At 39.8% G+C, this 19,000-nt stretch overlaps 1 protein-coding gene across 1 annotated transcript in view; it reads left to right on the top strand.

The window, feature by feature from the left end:
* The window catches only part of LOC128365004 (protein Niban 2-like), a 50,455-nt gene extending 36,466 nt beyond the window's left edge, over window positions 1-13,989 (top strand). Inside the window, exons 7-14 of the mRNA XM_053325620.1 lie at window positions 5,345-5,449; window positions 5,926-6,088; window positions 7,650-7,837; window positions 7,992-8,147; window positions 10,627-10,740; window positions 11,468-11,575; window positions 11,709-11,820; window positions 12,851-13,989. Coding sequence (XP_053181595.1) covers window positions 5,345-5,449; window positions 5,926-6,088; window positions 7,650-7,837; window positions 7,992-8,147; window positions 10,627-10,740; window positions 11,468-11,575; window positions 11,709-11,820; window positions 12,851-13,989 — 2,085 coding nt within the window. The remainder of the gene's footprint in view (window positions 1-5,344; window positions 5,450-5,925; window positions 6,089-7,649; window positions 7,838-7,991; window positions 8,148-10,626; window positions 10,741-11,467; window positions 11,576-11,708; window positions 11,821-12,850) is intronic.
* Window positions 13,990-19,000: the final 5,011 nt, after the last annotated feature.

Here is a 19,000-nt window from a genome sequence, read left to right as displayed (position 1 = left end):
ATAATATCGGTCGGGCTCTAATAAAAATATAAATATATGAAATATGACTTCCTCTAGTAATTTGTCTAATATGCATACAACTTCATATTTAGTTTAGTCATTGCATATACTGTACCAGTCACCATTCACATCAATGAGAAAGTGTTTCCAAACTTTTGACTGGTACTGTACACTGTGTATATCAAAGACCGAGAAGTGGTCTGGTCTAGAAAGAAGGAGCTAAAGAGAACCGCCCCAGGGGTCTACCTGAATGAGGACTTCTCCGAGGCAGTTAGACAGAAAAGAAAGGAGCTGCTGCCCAAACTGAGAGAAGCTTGGGACAGAGGGGGAATTGCGTACTTTAAATTTGATCATTTAGTCGTCCACCCACCAAGGGTGAGGGGGGGTGGTCTGAACCGCAACACCAGTGCTGTTCCCTCTCCTGTGACCTCCACCCCGAAATGAAGCCTACTGAACTTAAGTGTTAAATAGCAGTGTGTACATTTTATTTTACGTATTTTATTTTATTTCGTTGTGTTTTATTTTATTTTATCTTTGTTTTGTTCTGTTTTGTTTTGTTTGAGTTGTTTGGACATACATGTCTATTAAAATACCAAAAAAAGGTTTAAAATGTGCTCATTTAAACATCTGCAGTTTGAAAAACAAGGTTAATGAGTTAAGCTCAATATTGCATGACAATGATATCCACATAATGCCCATCTCGGAAACGCATTTGGATAACACAATAGCGGATTCAGTAGTTTCTATACAAGGGTACAACTTTTTTAGACGGGATAGGGACAGATTTGGAGATGGCACAGCTTTTTTTCTGAAAGAACACATTCCAGCTAAAATCAGAAAAGATTTAAGTAGGAATGGTGTGGAGGCCTTATGGCTTCACATTCCTTATTGTAAACCAATATTAATATGTTGTTGTTATAGGCCACCATGTTCTAATGTGGATTATTTAGACAATATATGTAGTATGCTGCAGATTGTAACTGACAAAAACTCTGAGGTCTTTTTTGTGGGAGATATGAATATCAACTGGTTTAATAGTCACTGTGCTTTGAGGAATAGGCTGGGTGATGCAGCTGCTATATGTAACCTATCTCAGATCATAAATATGCCAACAAGAATTATATTAACAAGCAAGGCTCACTGTCGTCAACTTGCATAGATCATCTCTTTACTAACAACCCAGAGAAATGTTCAAAAGCAGTGTCCGTACCTGTAGGATTTACACAACATTACCACAACATTATTGCACTAACCATAAAAACAAAGGTTCCGAAAGCTGGACCAGAGGAGCTAGAGAAACTTCTGTTATCAATTAAATGGGATAATCCCTGTGGCATTGATAATTTAGATGCCAGATTATTGTAGTTATCGGCTAGAATAGTGGTGAGGGCAATTTTTCATATCTTTAAATTGTGTTCGATGTATGTGTCTTTCCTCAGCTGTGGAAGGTTGCAAAGATTACTACACTGTCGAAAAATAATAGAGAGCCTCTATCAGGACCTAACAGTAGACCGATTAGTATTTTGCCTGTCTTGGGCAAAATTATGGAGAAAATCCTTTTTATCCAAATTCAGAAGTATTTAGAAGAAAATAGCATTAATTCTGAGCACCAACATGCCTATAAAACAGGCTATTCAACCTGCTCAGCCTTAACATCTCTTACGGATCATTGGTTAAAAAGTATTGATGAGAAATTAATTGTAGGTGCAGTGCTGTTGGATTTTAGCGCAGCTTTTGACATTATAGATCATGAGTTGTTACTCAGAAAGCTTTCAGCTTACAGGTTAAATAACTCTCTTCCAATTATTAAAAAGTTATCTGTCTAACAGACAACAATGTGTGATGTTTAACGGCTCCCTCTCAACTATTGTGACGCTGAATAGTGGGGTTCCACAGGGGAGCAGCCTTGGGCCCCTACTATACTCCATCTTTGTTAATGACATGCCATATGCATTAAAGCAAGCAGGTGCAGTAATTTACGCGGATGACACGTCATTGCATGTCTCTGCAGAAAACATTACATCTGTGGAAAAATTACTTCAACATGAATTAATGCTAGTCTCAGAGTGGGTTTTAGAGAATAAGCTAAAGCTGAATGTCATGAAAACAAAATGTATGGTTATTGGCTCTAGTCATGCACTCAGGTCGGAGCCAAAGCTGTGTCTGTCGATAAGGGGCATTGATATAGAGCAGGTCAGCGAGGCCAAGCTGTTGGGAGTAACGGTTGATGAGACTCTATCTTGGTCTAAGCACATTATTAATATAGTGTCCAAAATGAGCTTTAACATCTCTAACATCAGAAGAATAACGTACCTTCTCAACGAATCAACGGTTAAACTATGAATTAATGCCTTAGTTCTGTCTCCTCTAAACTACTGCCCAATAGTTTGGTCCAGTGCCTCAAAAAAGGACCTTTTTAAACTCCAGCTAACTCAGAACAGGGCAGCACACCTTGCTCTGAGGTGCTCTGAGAGAAAGTGTCAGGAATATGCATAGAAGACTCGCATGGATGCTGGTGGAGGAGAGACTGGTTTATGGTCTTATGTTTTTGAGAAAGACTTATGTGTCACATAAACCTTTTTCTTTTTTTTCACAACTTCAACTGACAAATGTGAAACATGGTTATAGTACTAGACAGGCCTCAGGAAACAACTTCACCTTGCCTTTACCTAGAAGCAATGCACTCAAAAGGTCAGTTATGTATAGAGCTGTAGCTCACTGGAACAGTCTCCCCCCACACGTAATTACAACCACTGGAATGTCGAGTTTTAAAGTCAAACTGAGAGAAGCCGTGCTTAGTTATAATATTTAGTTGCAATAGCCTTCTATTAAATTAGGAAGTCATGTTGATACATCTGCGTTGAACAGCTTGGTGCATTTTGTGCTTCAGGTTGCCTCGTGTATACGCTTCTGTAATCATGTAACTCTTTTATTACATTACATTTACATATTACATTTACATTGCATTCTTTAATATATTTCTGTGGTCATGTTGACTCGGGTTGAATGGTGTTGTGTAATTCTTTGTATAAATGATGTAATTGTTGTAATAATTGCTTGTTTTAATGTGGACCCCAGGAAGAATAGTCTTCATTTCTATGAAGACTAATGGGGATCCAAAAGATACAATAAAACAATGTAAATTATCCAGAAATCCAAAGAAAAGAACAATTTTAAGATGCTTCATAACACTGATACAAAAATTCCAGTAATAAATCAAACTGAATTGAAACTAACAGAAGCAGAGACATTTAATGGATAGCACAATCCCTGATGCTTTACATCATAGGTTGTCATATTTTACACAGAATTGCCATTTAAAAATAAGATTTGGACAGAACTTTATATTTAAAAGAATGTGCAATACGGATTGGGGACTTCCGGTGATCAGCTGGACAAGATGGTGGCGTAGGTCGAACCTGCTCAACCCAGCATTGCTAGTTTTATTGATTTTCACCGTTTTGACAACTATTACTTTTCTCATTCGAATGTACCACTAACTGTGGTAACCGCCATGACCGATTCAAGCAAGAAATTGGAGCCAGGTCTTGCTGTAAAGACGAGAGGGATGTCCGACATGGAGGACATAGCCGAAGCTGTACTTGAAACACAACGTGGCTACCTAGAGACACGCTTCAACAAACTTCAGCAGAAGGGAGAAGACACAGAGGCAAAATTAGGAGCCATTCAAGCTGATTTATTTTCTATAAATGAGAGTATCTGCTCCGATCCGGCAATGTTGAACTGGACAAAATACGGTCGGATGTTGAAACTAACCATTAGAAGCTAGCTAGCCATGAGGACACGTTGGAGACGATGCAACTTAAGCTAGCGAACATGGAGGATCGGAGCAGGCACTGCAACACCCATGCCGTCGGGCTACCAGAAGGGCTTGAATGGTCCAACACGGTCCAGTTCCTCACAAAATCGCTACCGAAGTGGTTCCCCACCCTCAGCAATCTAGAGGGCGAAATTATGCGTGCTCACCGCATGTGAGAATGGATTTATAAAGTCGAGGCTAGCTGCAGACAATGTCAGGCGACTTCTCCATATAGTCGATGCAGCAGTAGACAACCCCTTGACGCTATGAAAGCCTTTGATGGGAGAAATGGTTTATGTGTGGTTGAATATTTTTTCGTGTTAAAGTTGATAATGCAACAAACATAGGTGCAACATGTTGCTTGTTTTTAGAGCAGAAACTTAACAATTTGTTGCTTAAAGTGCATCTGACATCATTATTTTACCATCCTACTAGTGTGTTGTCTTTGCGTAATAGGTGGCATAATAAAACATTTTGTTTTATGTAGAAAAAATGGAAACCATGGCAGTCTTTTACAAATGAAACACTTTATTTCAATGACTACTTTTTAGAGTTTATTGTTTTCTTTAAACATATTAAAATTAGTTGACAATGAACCTAATTAACCTACACCAACATTTTATTTTACATTTTGTGAAATAGACCAGATTGTCTATTTAGCTTGTAATAGTATGCATCAGCAAACAATTTATCATCAGGGCTGTGTTGTAGATGTTGATGAAAGCCTTTTGTAGTTATTTTATTTATGTTTACATATTTATGTTCTTATTTTTATTTATTTATGTTCTGCAATACAATTGTTAATTTGTTAATTTCGTAAATAAATGTTTCTTTTTTTGGTTAAAGAAAAAGCAATATCGGCTTCAAATATCGGCCATCTGCTAAGGCTGACATTGTATGAAATTGATAACTGATCCCACGTGTAGCCTATGTTCTATGAAGGCCTCTGGCACTTTTTTGCATATGATATGGAATTTTCCTCCTGTTTCACAATTCTGGTCCAATCGGTGACTCTACCAGTGATTATACCTGTTCTCTTGCTAATTGATCTGTCAGAGGTTAATATTACCAAACTTAAAAAGCGCATTGTCCTAGCTGGCCTGACAGCTGCCAAGAAGTTGATAGCCTTACGATGGCAACCTCCCCATTCTCTCACCATCTCACTTACCTTCCTAGATGTAATTTATCTTAAACTGTCAACTGCTAGAATTAATGGCGCTAGTGAGGCTTCCATAAACAACTTGTGTTCAGCAGCTGACTCACTGAAGGAACTTATAAGATAAGTTCTTCCCTTACCTAATGCCTTTTTTCTGAGACTCTTAACCTCAGAGTTTCATCGAGGACACCGAACAGAATGTCATTGTTTGAGTGAAAATGATCCATTATTGTGTTAGTCTGAAGCCTGGAAACGGGATAGAGACAAACTGTCCCACAGAGCATGGTGCTCGTGCTGTTAACTGGAATAATACAGTTTATACCAGTTTAGTGAGTGAGGTGATTGTAATTTGTGTGTTTTGCTTGTAGATCCTGTCTAACCTGGTGATGGAGGGTCTTCTCCCAGACCTGAGGGAGCTCATCTCTCCTCGACTCAAAGGCAAACTGCATGAGAGGCAGAGGAACTGGATGCTGGTAAGAACATCTCAGCTGTATGTGTTCCTGTTACTGTTTGGGACACATTCATCCCCCAAAATATTTGATTAAAAAATCCCACTAATTCAAAAGAGTGGGATACTCCCCTTGTTGTTTATTTTATTTTATTGTAACTCACATATGTATCACTGTTTATCTGTATTCTTTAAAATTAAACCTCATAAGAAACCTACCAAATGAAATCAAATGAAAGGTTATTTCACAGTGGTTGTAGAAGCAGTTAATAGTTTTTGTATTAGAACATTAATTGCTATAAATGAGCAAATAAAGTGCATTACTCATGTCAAAGGAGGACATTGCTGATTGGCTGATGACCCAGCAACTTTTAATGCCTGTTTGCAGTTTTTAGAACATGCATTTTTTCCACACTTACTTGATAGAACCTGAGTGACCGTAGCTTTGGTTCGCTGGAATTTGGAGTCATGGCTTCAGGTGTGTTTCTCCTGTGTATACAGATCAGTGATGCAGTGTACAGTCTGGTGCAGGAACAGTGCAAAGCCCAGTACGAGGCGGTGGTACAGAAGTGTGAGTCGGGCCACACCTTGCTAGAGGCCTCCATTCGCACAGACATGGACCAGATCATCACCTCCAAGGAGCACGTCACCAACAAGATTCGAGGTTTGGCCTGTTTTTTTTTTAATGCTTGCCTTTTCAGTAATGTTCTCAGTTCGTCACTTCTTTGCTGCTCACATTAAATGTGTGGAGTTAACAGGAGTCGTGTGCACTCAGCATGCGTTATACTTAAATGTATTAAAAGATTTCAATTTATTTAAATGAAAGATTGGTTTGAAGCTGCCTGCCGGCTGGTACCCTTCTATGTGAGATTTTCATGTTCTCCTCATGTCTGCGTGAGTTCTCCCACAGACCAAAAACATGCAGGTTAGGTTAATTGGAGACACTAAATTACCTGTAAGTGTGAATTTGAGTGTGAATGGTTGTCTGTCTAATATATGTCAGCCCTGTACTGCTGACCTGTCCAGAGTGTACCCTGCCTCTCGCCCATTGACAGATGAGATTGGGTCCAGCCCCTTCTGAAACCCTCTATAGGATAAGCGTTTTGGAAAATGAATGAATAAATGAAAGACTGTTGAAAGAGTTGTGAGATGGATTATGAATGGGCAGATAAAGGAGAGGAAAATCACATACTGTAGGTTCTCCTATATTGGGAGGTATAAAGGGTGGGGGCATGACATTCAGTTAGTTGCAATCTCCAACCTCACCACTAGATGCCACTAAATCATACACACTGGTCCTTTAACACACACACCTGATCAACATGCATATCTCCTGTCTGAAAGTTACCATGCTTACAAAATGATTTGCATAAATACAATATATAATTTCCTTGACCAAATTATGTTGTTTGTCTGCTTTGCTTTGACACCACAATCTGCACTGATTGGCAACAGACTCTTATGCAGGCATTCTCAGTCTGGTTGTTTAGTCTGATAATGAAACGAGTCATTGCACGGGGGGTTTCACACTCAACAAAATGTATCTGCTGATTTACAGACGTCTCTTTCACAATGTAAGTCAGTGGGAGAGGGGCGGGGGTCTGTTTGGGCCCAATAGCATCACGTGACGTGTAATTATACGGTTAGGCCACTGTGTCAAATTGGCTTCAAAGCCCTCCTTCTTGGTGGTTTGGTTGATGTGCTACACAGTGACATCAGTGACATAATGACCCTTCCTTCTTTTAAAACTTCCATGCTGTTAATGAGGAGTTCATGAGATCTGTTCATTAGTATTAACCAGAGTAAAAACAAGAATTTCACATTACACATTTAAAATTTTAGTTTTAAGAGTTTTGGTACTAGAAGACCTGAAACATTTAAAAGATATTAATACAATAACATTGTGGTGCTGTAGTACTGGGAATGCTTGGATGCTAAAGTTAGATGCTAAAAATAAAAGAGAGGGGAAAAAAGAAAGGCAGAGATGGTCTGACAACAGGTCTGCACCACTCTTAAATTCCATTCATACCTCAGAATGAGATAATTCATGAATGCCACTTTGTTAACTTGCTTACACGTGCCTCTGTCTGGTAATGTAAGCCAGTAAGAGATCCATGATGTAAATGGATAATGTCAGGTTATTTTTCAGTCCTGGTGTAATGTACAAGTGATATTAAAGCAAAGAGCCATGAAATGAACCATACTAACCCCCCACACACACACAGCTGTAGTCCTCCCTAAGGCTGAGAAGCTGCTGAAGGTGAGCATCGAGCCTTACATCAGCTCCATCCTGGATGCCCTGATGGAGCCGACCAGCCGAGGCTTCTCTGAGGTCCGTGATGTCTTCTTCAGGGAGCTGGTGGACATGAGCAAGAACACACTCAATGAGGGCACTAAGGAGACCGTGGCACAGGTGAGGGGGGGGGGGGGGGGGGGGTCGAGATCGAGATTAGAAAATCTAGTATCACATGCTTGAACCAGTACCAGTAATCCATTATCATCAGCCAGTAATCCAAACTATTTGATCCAGTGTGGTTTGTAAAAAATAATCTTCCCTCCTCTTCCAGCACATGGAGAAGATCTCCATGTTGGCCTTCCACCCAGTGAAGATGCAGAGCTGCTATGAGAAGGTGGAGCAGTTGAGTCTGGAAGGTCTGCAACAGAGGTTTGATGTCTCCAGCCCCTCAGTGTTCGTCCAGAGGGCCCAGATCCTCATGAGAGAGGTGATGCTCTAACACAGACTAACCACACTTTACTTGTAAGAGTGGGTTTAGTGCTTAGAAGCTGAATGAGTATCTATTGTCCTGTTTCCGTTAAAGTTCTGGGTAAAATTTAGGAGGTGGGAACTTTACAGGAACATCCTCTCAACTGTTGTGTCTCCATAGCAGAGTAGGACCTTGATAGGACCATGTAGACTCTGGAGGTGACCTAATCATTCTCTAACAGTTTTGATCGACGCGTTTTTCTGCTGTGTTATTTTGGCGATTTCTGTTGACATCACATCCTGCTTTGAGTATATCCAGAGTCAAATTTGACCCAGAACAGCCTCAATGGACAAACATGTGTAGCACCTATACAAAAGACATTTTAACATATTTTCATTTTTGTGTATTTTGGGCCACTTCAGAAAAAGTCATCAAATTTCAGAATAAAAGACATTTGGGTTGTTTTTACAATTTTTAATGTCAAAATGAATTTGATACATACAAATTCAACTACAGAAAATGCACAGTAGTTTGCATGTAAACCACAGAGCATTATTTTTCCCCATTTTTCTTCAGATATAAAGGCCAGAGCCCTGAAATAATTGCATTAATCTTTTATGTGTGTGAACTTGCGCAGGAGCTCAGTCTGAGGAAAAAAATCCAAGAAGCATTGATCACATATTCTGACCTCCTCCTCTGTGAGGCCTGGAGCCAAAGCCAGGTCATTCAGAGTTCAAGTGCTGTTTACACAAAAGCTGTGCAACCATTTCTCAACAGTCCTGCACGGTTACAAAAGTTTATTTTAAATGTCTTGTGACCTAAAAATGAAAACGAGGATGATCCACATACACATAGAGCCAAAATATTCAGCTTGGGGGGGAAAAAAGATCCCAAAAAGATCCCAAAAGGATCCCAAAAGGATCCCAAAGGATCCCAAAAGGATTCCAAAAGCCCAAAGGGCTTTTGGGTGCCCAAAGGTCCAAAAGCCCAAAGGCCCAAAGAGGACAATGGGCAGAATCACAATTTAAATGATACTGTGTGTTTTTCTGTGTGCATGGAAAGATCCTGGTTATGGTAAATAATCTAAAGTTAAGGTGTGGTTATAGTTAGGAAACTAAAACACAGCAGGTTACATTTAAAGCATAAAACACAAGCAGCAGAACTGTCCAATGGATGAAACTGCTAGGTGATCAGAGGGTGCGATCTCCTGACTCCAAAAGGGATGGATCTGACTGTTCCTACCATTTACCTTAATATCGTCTTTCATTAACCGCTCTCCTCCTGAACGACATCATTGCTTTTATTTTCTCAGACTTGACAGAGCTCCTCACAGAGCCACAGAGGATGTTAAAGTTTTCACATGATACAAAAACTGCCCAAAAGAATTGGTGGAGTTCCCCTTTTCAATGCCATTAGAAATATTCTCAGTACAGTTTTATTGTGATTGCAATTGTCAAAAAAAAGGGGAAAGAGGAATCTGCTTACAATTATACACTTTCCAAAATATTCATGACTGCTAGCAGACTCTTAGGATTCCTTTTAGATTCATGAAGACAGAACATGTATGTTCTGTATTTGTGGTTTGGGAGCAGATCACTGCAGGTTGACAGGGAGATAATTAGGTCAATATTTGAGTCGTTGCCACCGGGAAGTCATTTAGTTCTAAGTGAATTATTTAACACTAATGCAGATGATGCTACAAACACTCTGTGAGTTCATTTGAGTTCATATGGTGTCCTTGTTTGAACTGCAGAGAGATGCTCTGTGCCTCCTGCTTTCATGATACGGACCAATAAACACACTGTAGTCATCATTACTCTGTTGGAAAACATGCATTTAAGTGTCTTCATTGTTAAAGTTAAGGTGTTTTTAAAATGGAAAGTGTAGTGAGGTCATTACATTCGTTTCCAATTGAGTTTATTTACAGACCTGAGAGGCAGTGACATTGTAGGTCAGGGAAGATAAACATACGGCCCGTGGGCCAGAACCCGACCAGCCAAGGGATCCAATCGGGCCCACTGGATAGCTTTGCAGTAGTATGAAAATTGGAGAAAAGTTATTGCAATTTTTCTGCTGATTTCAAGGTTATCTGATAGTTATCTGATAAAACAATAAATACATATTGTGGTCATACTTAAAACAATCATGTATCAATGTAACATTGTGCAAAATGTTGTCAATTGTACAAAATAATCTTGAGAAACAAACATTTGAACTATTTTTTCTTAAACAACCTCAGGTTGTTCATCAGATGGTTTTGTATAATAAAGTTATCATTTATATAGAATGATATAACTTGAGATCAACTTGAAGTAAAATAAGTTTGACAGTTGCTGCAGATTGATCACACAGCAGAATTATAGGAAGTGAGCGCCCTCTAGTGGTGGAATTGTGGTAAAAAAAAATTATGCACAGGCACATCAAAATTGAATGTCCTCATTCTCTCTGTCCCTCACTCACTCTCTCTCTCTCTGTCCCTCTCTCTCTCTCTGTGCAGCAAATGGATGATGCAGTTTATACATTTGAGCAGATACTTCACCAGAGTTTAGAGTCTCAGGGAACAGAGGAGCTGTGTAAGACCATCCAGCGCTGCCAGGACAGAGTGATTAAGGTAAAGCACAAACATGGGGACACATGCGTTTAAGCAACGATGCTGCTTTATTTAGCCTATTTATGTGAATGCAAAACTTGGTTTCTGTTATTGTGGGTAGAGGATCTCTAGAATCCTCCTCGAGGACACCAGCTACTCCTCCATGTGTACATTTGATCAGGTTTCTCATCAGCTCGTTACATCTGACTTCATACAGTGAGGATGTAGAGTGTCCTAAATACTCAGATATATTTAGATTAAAATTTTTTTTCTTAATCCCTCATAATTTATTTCTATAACCTCTCAGTTCTTTTTAAACTCATCACTACAACTACAGTCCACACACATTACTAACACTAGGTGTCTTGTCTCATCTCTTCTGTTTTGCTTCACCAAAAAAAAAAAGAAAAGAAAAATACGTTTGGGTGTCAAAGAGGAATCGAACCGCCGATTAGTGTACGATCCTCTCTACATCCTGAGCCACAGCCGTCCCACTAAAGACATTTAAACCACAGATTGAGCTTTTAACTGGATTGTGATCCCAGTATTTGTTCTAGAAATTTCCACACATGCTATTATTTTGTTTGAGTTTTGAAGGCGTTTTGGTGCATTTAGCTTTTATTTTATACCATAAAGTCAAGAGGTGACTGATAATGATAGGAGAGTCTCCCTGGCAGCAACACTACTTCTAAACATTATTTTCCTGTATTGATGATGACATAACTCTTCTGTTTTTTCCTTTGTGAAGAAATTTGACTATGACAGCAGCACAGTGAGGAAGCGTTTCTTCCGTGAGGCTCTCCTCCAGATATTCATCCCTTACATGCTGAAGCAGCTCAGCCCCTCCTGTGCCTCGGTGAGTCTCCGTACAGTCTCCATCTTGTGTCATTATGTTCATATTTCTGTGTTCGGTTTATATTAAAACACTGACTGACTCTGAGTTTAAAAAAAGCAGAATTCTGATGTTTTTGGTTGTGTGATGTCACCAGGAGCTGCCACGCTTCCAGGAGCTGATCTTTGAGGACTTTTCCCGCTTCATCCTGGTGGAGAACATCTTTGAAGAGGTGGTGCTGCATTCGGTCATGAAGGACATCATGATGGGTGAGTCCTCTACAGTGTGTCTCATCCTGTCTGCTTCTATACTCAGTTCAGATATCAAAAACTTCCTAAATAATGGAAACATTAAGAATCCTGTAACTTCATTCAGCCACAGTATACATGTGAAGCTAACCATAAATCTGGTATCATGTTCAGTTATTCTTTACATATTCATATCAAGTACACATTTCATTATCCTCCAAAGTACATCAAGTTTATTATTGTGAATATTGTTCTATTACAATGCTTTCTTAAAAATGGTCAAATCTGTTAAATCACTAAAGTGTTTGAGAGCATTTTTATTAATTGCAGCTTTTCATGTTTCACTACTTAAAATCTAAGTAGTAATATCTTGAAATATGACTACATTTCCATTGGAACAAAAAAGCTGATTACTCATTTTCTGTAATTTAAGATAAATAAGATTAACTTTATTAGCCCAAGACAAATTTCCCTCAGGACAATAAAGTTAATATTCTTTTATTTAGAATCATTAAAAAAAGAATAAACTATAAAACTATGAAGTAATTCAACCAAAACATATTTTAGTTTTTGATGGATCTGCTCATTTGATTTTGTAATATCTATCTGTCTATCTGTCTATCTGTCTGTCTATCACAAGCAGCAGATACATAAACAGTTATTAAATGGTGTATTAACACACTATGTCACACTATAGAGTAGCTGTCAACAGATTGAAGGACATTAACAACTCTTCCTAATGAAGCATTATAACTGTTAAATAATAAATGCTATTTGAATGGAAAAACTTTGCCTTTTTATATGAGTCCATGTTCCAGGTTTTACATCACAGTTAAACTCAGTAAACTAGTGGTGAACAGGTTGTTAACCCATGTAGGGCCCACATGGACAGGCTGCTGTTGTTCATTTAGGACCTTAACATTACCACCAGGTAATATGTATACCATATGTTCTGCTTTTTATATGTTCAAATCCTTCTTAAGACCTATTTGCTTTTTTCTACATTGAGCGTCTGTCAAAGCATATTTTAATCTCATCTGTCTGTCTGTAGCTGTGAAGGAGGCGGCAGTCCAGAGGAGACACAACCTGTACAGAGACAGCATTGTCCTCAGCAACAGTGACCCCAGCCTGCACCTGCTGGGAGAAAGCCCGTCCATCGACTGGGCTGGGGAGTACGGAGGAGCCCAGGAGGAGGAGGTAGCGGACACAGCAGGGAAGGACACTGAGGGTGATGCCCAGGGTGAAGATGGGGAATCCCAAAAGAGGAGGAGGATGAAGCAGGTGGTGTCCATGATCCAGGAGGAAGGTTCCCCGGTCTTGCCCGGTGAGTCTTGCATGGATTTGGCCGGCATCGATGATATCCCGGAGGAGGGTAGCAACGACGAGAAGGAGGAGGAGGAATTGTCTCCTGACCAGATTGAATCTCCATGTCCCAAACCTACAGAGAACCCTCCAGACCTGTCCAGTAGTTCGGTCTTGAAGGAAGCAGAGGCCAAAGCAGAGGAGGCCAAAGCAGAGGGGGCCAAAGCAGAGGGGGCCAAAGCAGAGGGGGCCAAAGCAGAGGGGGCCAAACTAGAGGGGGCCAAAGCAGAGGGGGCCAAACTAGAGGGGGCCAAAGCAGAGGAGGCCAAAGCAGAGGAGGCCAAAGCAGAGGGGGCCAAAGCAGAGGGGGCCAAAGCAGAGGGGGCCAAAGCAGAGGGGGCCAAAGCAGAGGGGGCCAAAGCAGAGGGGGCCAAACTAGAGGGGGCCAAACTAGAGGGGGCCAAACTAGAGGGGGCCAAACTAGAGGGGGCCAAACTAGAGGAGGCCAAACTAGAGGAGGCCAAACCAGTGGAGCAGGATAAAGAAGAGGTGCAGCTGCAGGGTGAATTATCTACAGCTACAGAGGAGAAAGCTCAGGGTGATGACAACCAGCTGGCAGAGGAGCAGCAACAACAACAACCACCACCACCACCACCTACCAACCAGGAGGTATCAGAGGAAGAGCCGCCACCACCGCCTCCTGCTGAAGAAGTTCCCCCAGAGGCCACAGCTGAATTCCCCCCGCCTCCTTACGACGATAGCGGCTTCCAGTCTCCCAGCAGCGACAGGGCATTGGAGGAGGAGGTGGCCTCTAGCAAAGACACCCCACAGCCAGCAGAAGAGACGAGCGTCGCCACAGCCCCACAAGCTGAAACCAAAAACCAGTGACTCCTAAACCAGAGACCAGACACTTAAACTGTATCCTGCCATGTTGTTCTCACAAGGATGGAAAAAAACACCTTACAGCTGTTTTAACCACACAAGTTTTTCGGTTTCCACACCTGTTTGAGGCATCAGCAGATCATTTTCACCGAGCAGGGCTCCGGTGCTGTCGCCATTTTTAATTTTATGAAATATGTAATATGTCATTTTCACAACTTTTTACAACTACAGAATCTGAGCTTTTCAAGTCCACACTTTATTTTCTCTTCACTTGGTATAAATATGAGCACAGTGGACGTAGTGGTGTGTTATAAACATGTGACAAGTTGCAGGAACACTTCAGTTGAGGTGCCTTTTCGGTGAGATCTTCTTGCTTAACTACTGTGTGGCCTTCATTAATCCTTTGCAATTTGAGTTCCTTTTTTATTAATTTGTTGGTGTAAATACAGTTTGTGATATTGGAAACTCAGTAATGTGATGAGCATCTCAAAGCAAGTGACAAAAAAGAAAATCTCTTTTTTATCGCAAATACTTATTGGTTATTGGGTCTTTTAATACCAAACTGTAGATAAATCTCACAGATTTCTTTTTTCCTTTCCAGACTTACATTTTATAATTCATAAATTGTCTCTATGTACACACTGATGTCTCCAGACTTGACAATTTCTTTTGTGTGGGTGGGAATAATATTTTATACGTTTCTCCCGTAACAAAGAAAGCTTGTGTATATTATGTATAAATGCTTCTATTGGCTGGTGAACGACCAAACTTGTCATTTTTACATAATTTTATATAATTTCATCATTGCTTTAGCTGATCTCTCCACCCCCTATTTTATTTATTATCTTGCACCCCGTCTTGTCTTTTTTTGACCATTGTAGTTTTTAGATGTATTCTACAAATGATTATTATTGATAATAAATCATTATCGATTAAATATTAACAGTTTGTCTTCATGGTCTTTATTGTTATGATTTGAGGGATTGGGAATGTATGATTAATGCCAACTGAAGTGACCAACTGTAAAAACTTTAAGGACTTTATTCTTTTACTGAAAATATATATAATATATATAAAATGTTTTCTGTTTTCTTTCAAACGATGTTGTATAATCTAATCTTGTATCTAATATTATGAGTTTTTCTTGTAGAAATCAGACTGAATCTCATCATATGAAGATGTTTTCCACAGATTGTGGCATTAATACTATTATAATACAGAATACTATGATGGGCTGTTGTGTTTTCTGCAGTTGGGTTGTTTTTTTTTTGTTTTCTTGTTTTTTTTTGCATTTAAAAAAAAACATCAACCAGTTGAGGAACCAAGCTATGACATTACATTCTCTTATGGCTCTGGAACCACGATGATGTCATACAGCTCGATGATGTCATAGGGCCACATTAACTCAGAAACTCTAAAGTCAGAGACCATCGAGACGGGAATCATTTTCTCAGTGAAACCAGAGCGTCCACTAGGAAAAAGCTTTTCTCACACTTCACACAAACTCTATAGATCTGATAGAATCTGTGTTGAACCGAAATGGCGATAAGAAATATCTCAAGACATCAAGTAAGAATTATTTTTAACCAGAAATTCTTTGGGCAATTTTTTTAATCTACTTATTTGATTCAACCAAAAAATCATTTGTGTGAAAGGGAAATATTTTAAATTGTTAGTTTGATATGTTGCAGTTGGGTGTTGAAATATTAAACATCTGTATTTAAGTGACTTCATTATAGAGAAATACAGAAACTATATTTGACAGACTGAAACAATCATATCTTATTGCATGAAAATGATTTACTTGTAGTTGTTAAGGCTTAAAATAAAACGTGGACTTTAAGACAGTGCATGTACATAATGTTACTGTTTGAAAATAATGATGATAAAAAAAGCATCTCACATCCTGTTAGATATTTCAGATGTATTTTTATTTAAATATTTTCTCAGGAGAATGAAACAATTAGTTTTAATGGCAGCAGATCATTCAGCTGTATAAATAAGTGTAAAGATGAAGGACTTCCTGTGTGTCTGTGTGTATCTACAGTGAGAATGGGACAGTATTTTTACCTGCATGTATATTTCTGTCTTTCAGGCATTTAGCCAAATGCAGCGCGATAATAGTAATATCACAGAGTCCCTGCGTCAAGCACTGCTGGACTCGATAGCAGAAAACAAGAAGCTGGTCTCAGAAGTCTCTGCAATAAAGCAGCAACTGGCCGACCGAGAGATGAGCAGCGAGCAGGAACGAACCAAACTGCTCAGTGAAAAAGACACTTTGGCTGCAAATCTGTCTCGGGCCAATAAAAAGCTCAGTGACATGGAGGGAGGCACCAAGCAGCTTCAGAAGCAGTTTTATGACCTGCGCTGGGAGATGAACAAAAGACTCAAACAAAAAGGAGAAGTTGTTCAATCTCTAAAGCAATCTCTCCAACTCTCCATCACTGCTGACCAAAAACATCAGCAGGAGGAGGATGTGGAGACGAAGCTGCAGCAGGTCAGCCAGGAGAAGGCCAACATGACGGAGATCATGAGCCAGAAGGAGAACTTCAGAAGCAGCTGTATGATCTGCGCTGGGAGATAAACGAAAAACTGAAAGAAAAAGAAAAAGACGTTCAATCCCTGAAGCAATCTCTCCTGGGTTCCTCTCTGGAGAAGCGTCTCTTACAGGAGGAAGAGATCGCAAATCAGGCCAATAAGAAAATCAGTGACATGGAAGAAGATGCAAAACTGCTTCAGAAGCGGTTTTATGACCTGCGCTGGGAGATGAACAAAAGACTGAAACAAAAAGAAGTTGTTGTTCAATCTCTAAAGCAATCTCTCCAACAGGAAGTCACTAAGATAAATGCAGAATGGGAAAGCAAGCTTCACAAACAGAAGGAGGCCGCTGCTGACCAAAAACATCTGCAGGAGGACCTGGAGACGAAGCTGCAGCAGGTCAGCCAGGAGAAGGCCGACATGACGGCGATCATGAGCCAGAAAGAGAAGCGGCTGATGGACAGTTTGGCTGAACTGAGCCAACACAAAACTAAATATGAAGCTCTGGAGAAACGTCTCTCTGATGAGGAAGCAGAGAGAAAGTCCAGAGTGGAGAAAGCAAAGGAGCTGCATCTGAAAGCAGAAGATGAGCGACTCCAGAAAGAGCAACACATGGAGGAAGAGATCGCTAATCTGTCTCAGGCCAATAAAAAGATCAGTGACATGGAAGAAGATGCAAAACAGCTTCAGAAGCAGATGTACGATCTGAGCTGGGAGATGAACGAAAAACTGACAGAAAAGGAAAACGAAGTTCAATCTCTAAAGCAATCTCTCCAACAGGAAATCACTGAACTAAACAGCAAGCTCCTGAAACAGAAAGAGGCTGCTGCTGACCTGGAGAGGAAGCTGCAGCAGGTCAGCCAGGAGAAGGCCGACATGACGGCTATCATCAGCCAGAAAGAGAAGCAGCTGATGGACAGTCTGGCTGAACTGAGCCTAAATGAGATCACCATCAAGACAAATGAGTCTGAGTGGAAAATGAAATACGAAGCTCTGGAGAAACATCTCTTACAGGAAGAAGCAGAGAGAAAGTCCAGAGTGGAGAAAGAACAGGAGCTGCTGAGAGAAAGTCTGAAAGTCAAACATGAGCGTCTCCAGAAAGAGAAACGCATGAAGGAAGAGATCACAAATCTGACTCAGGCCAATCAAAAGCTCCGTGACATGGAGGGAGGCACCAAGCAGCTTCAGAAGCAGATGTACGACCTGTGCTGGGAGACGAAACAGAAACTCAAACAAAAAGAAGAAGTTAAATCCCTGAAGCAATCTCTCCAACAGGAAGTCACTAAAATAAACACTGAATGGCAAAACAAGCTTCTTAAAGAGAAGGAGGCTGCTGCTGACCTGGAGACGAAGCTGCAGCAGGTCAGCCGGGAGAAGGCCGACATGACAGCTATCATCAGCCAGAAGGAAGCTGAATATGAAGCTCTGGAGAAACGTCTCTCAGAGGAGGAAGCAGAGGAGGAAGCAGAGGAAATGGCCGAATTGGAGAAATTACACGAGCTGCAGAGAGAACGTCTGGAGCTCCTGAAACAGCAAAATGCTAAACTACAGGTAGGAACATTCACATCTGATTAATAACCTTTATTTATTATTAATAACCGACAAAGAAAAGGTTAAAATGAGAAAGAGAGAAAAGAAAGCCCAGAAGGAAACAGAGGAAAGACTAAAGAAAGAGATAAAAGAGAAGGAGAAGGAGGAGAAGAGACTGAAGACAGAAAAGAAAGAGAGGGAGGAGAGGGACAAAAAAGAAAAGAGAGAGCAGAAAGAACATGATAAGAAGGAGAAGGAAAGGTTAAAGAAAGAAAAGAAGGAGAGGAAGGATGGAGAGAAAAAAGAGAAGGACAGAAAGAATAACTAAAGGGACTTCTGTCATCTCTCCATCCATCCATCACACAACACAACACACAACACACCACAGATTAACCAAATATTATTTATTATATAATTAATTTGAAAAAAAGCCGAAAAAAGAAAAAAAAAACTATGAAAAATATAATGTAAAATATAATGTAAATAATCCTGTAAATACATAAAATAAGAATGTAAATATAAAATAATGTAAATACTAAAAATCCTTTTTTTATATTAAATCATATTTTTATAGTAAATCATATTTTTATAGTAAATGTTCTGTTTTAGTTGTAAAAAAGCATTTAATCTATTTTATTTCATTGTGTGTAGATTCAAAGGGTACAACAGTGCCACCTACTGACGCTTTTTGGTAGTGTGTTAATTTGTAAGAAAAAACTTTATTCAGCATGTGTGACATGGCAGAGAAAAGACATGTGGCAGAGCATGTGCTAGCATTCTTGCTTACATCTGTTTGAGGTTGCATCGTTGGTATGTATGGTTGTTATGTTAGTATTCATATGCTTTTACTTGCACTACTTTAATCATTGTTTGGTCTTTGGAGATGTTTTATTTTGCACTTAGCATTTAGCATACAGCTTTCAGTAGCCATGTTATTTTACTGTTGAGC

The sequence above is a fragment of the Scomber japonicus genome, chromosome 9 (assembly GCF_027409825.1).
Source record: "Scomber japonicus isolate fScoJap1 chromosome 9, fScoJap1.pri, whole genome shotgun sequence".
Classification (NCBI taxonomy): Eukaryota; Metazoa; Chordata; class Actinopteri; order Scombriformes; family Scombridae; genus Scomber; species Scomber japonicus.
The sequence above is the reverse complement of the archived record's forward strand: the minus strand, read 5'-3'. Positions and strand labels throughout refer to the sequence as shown.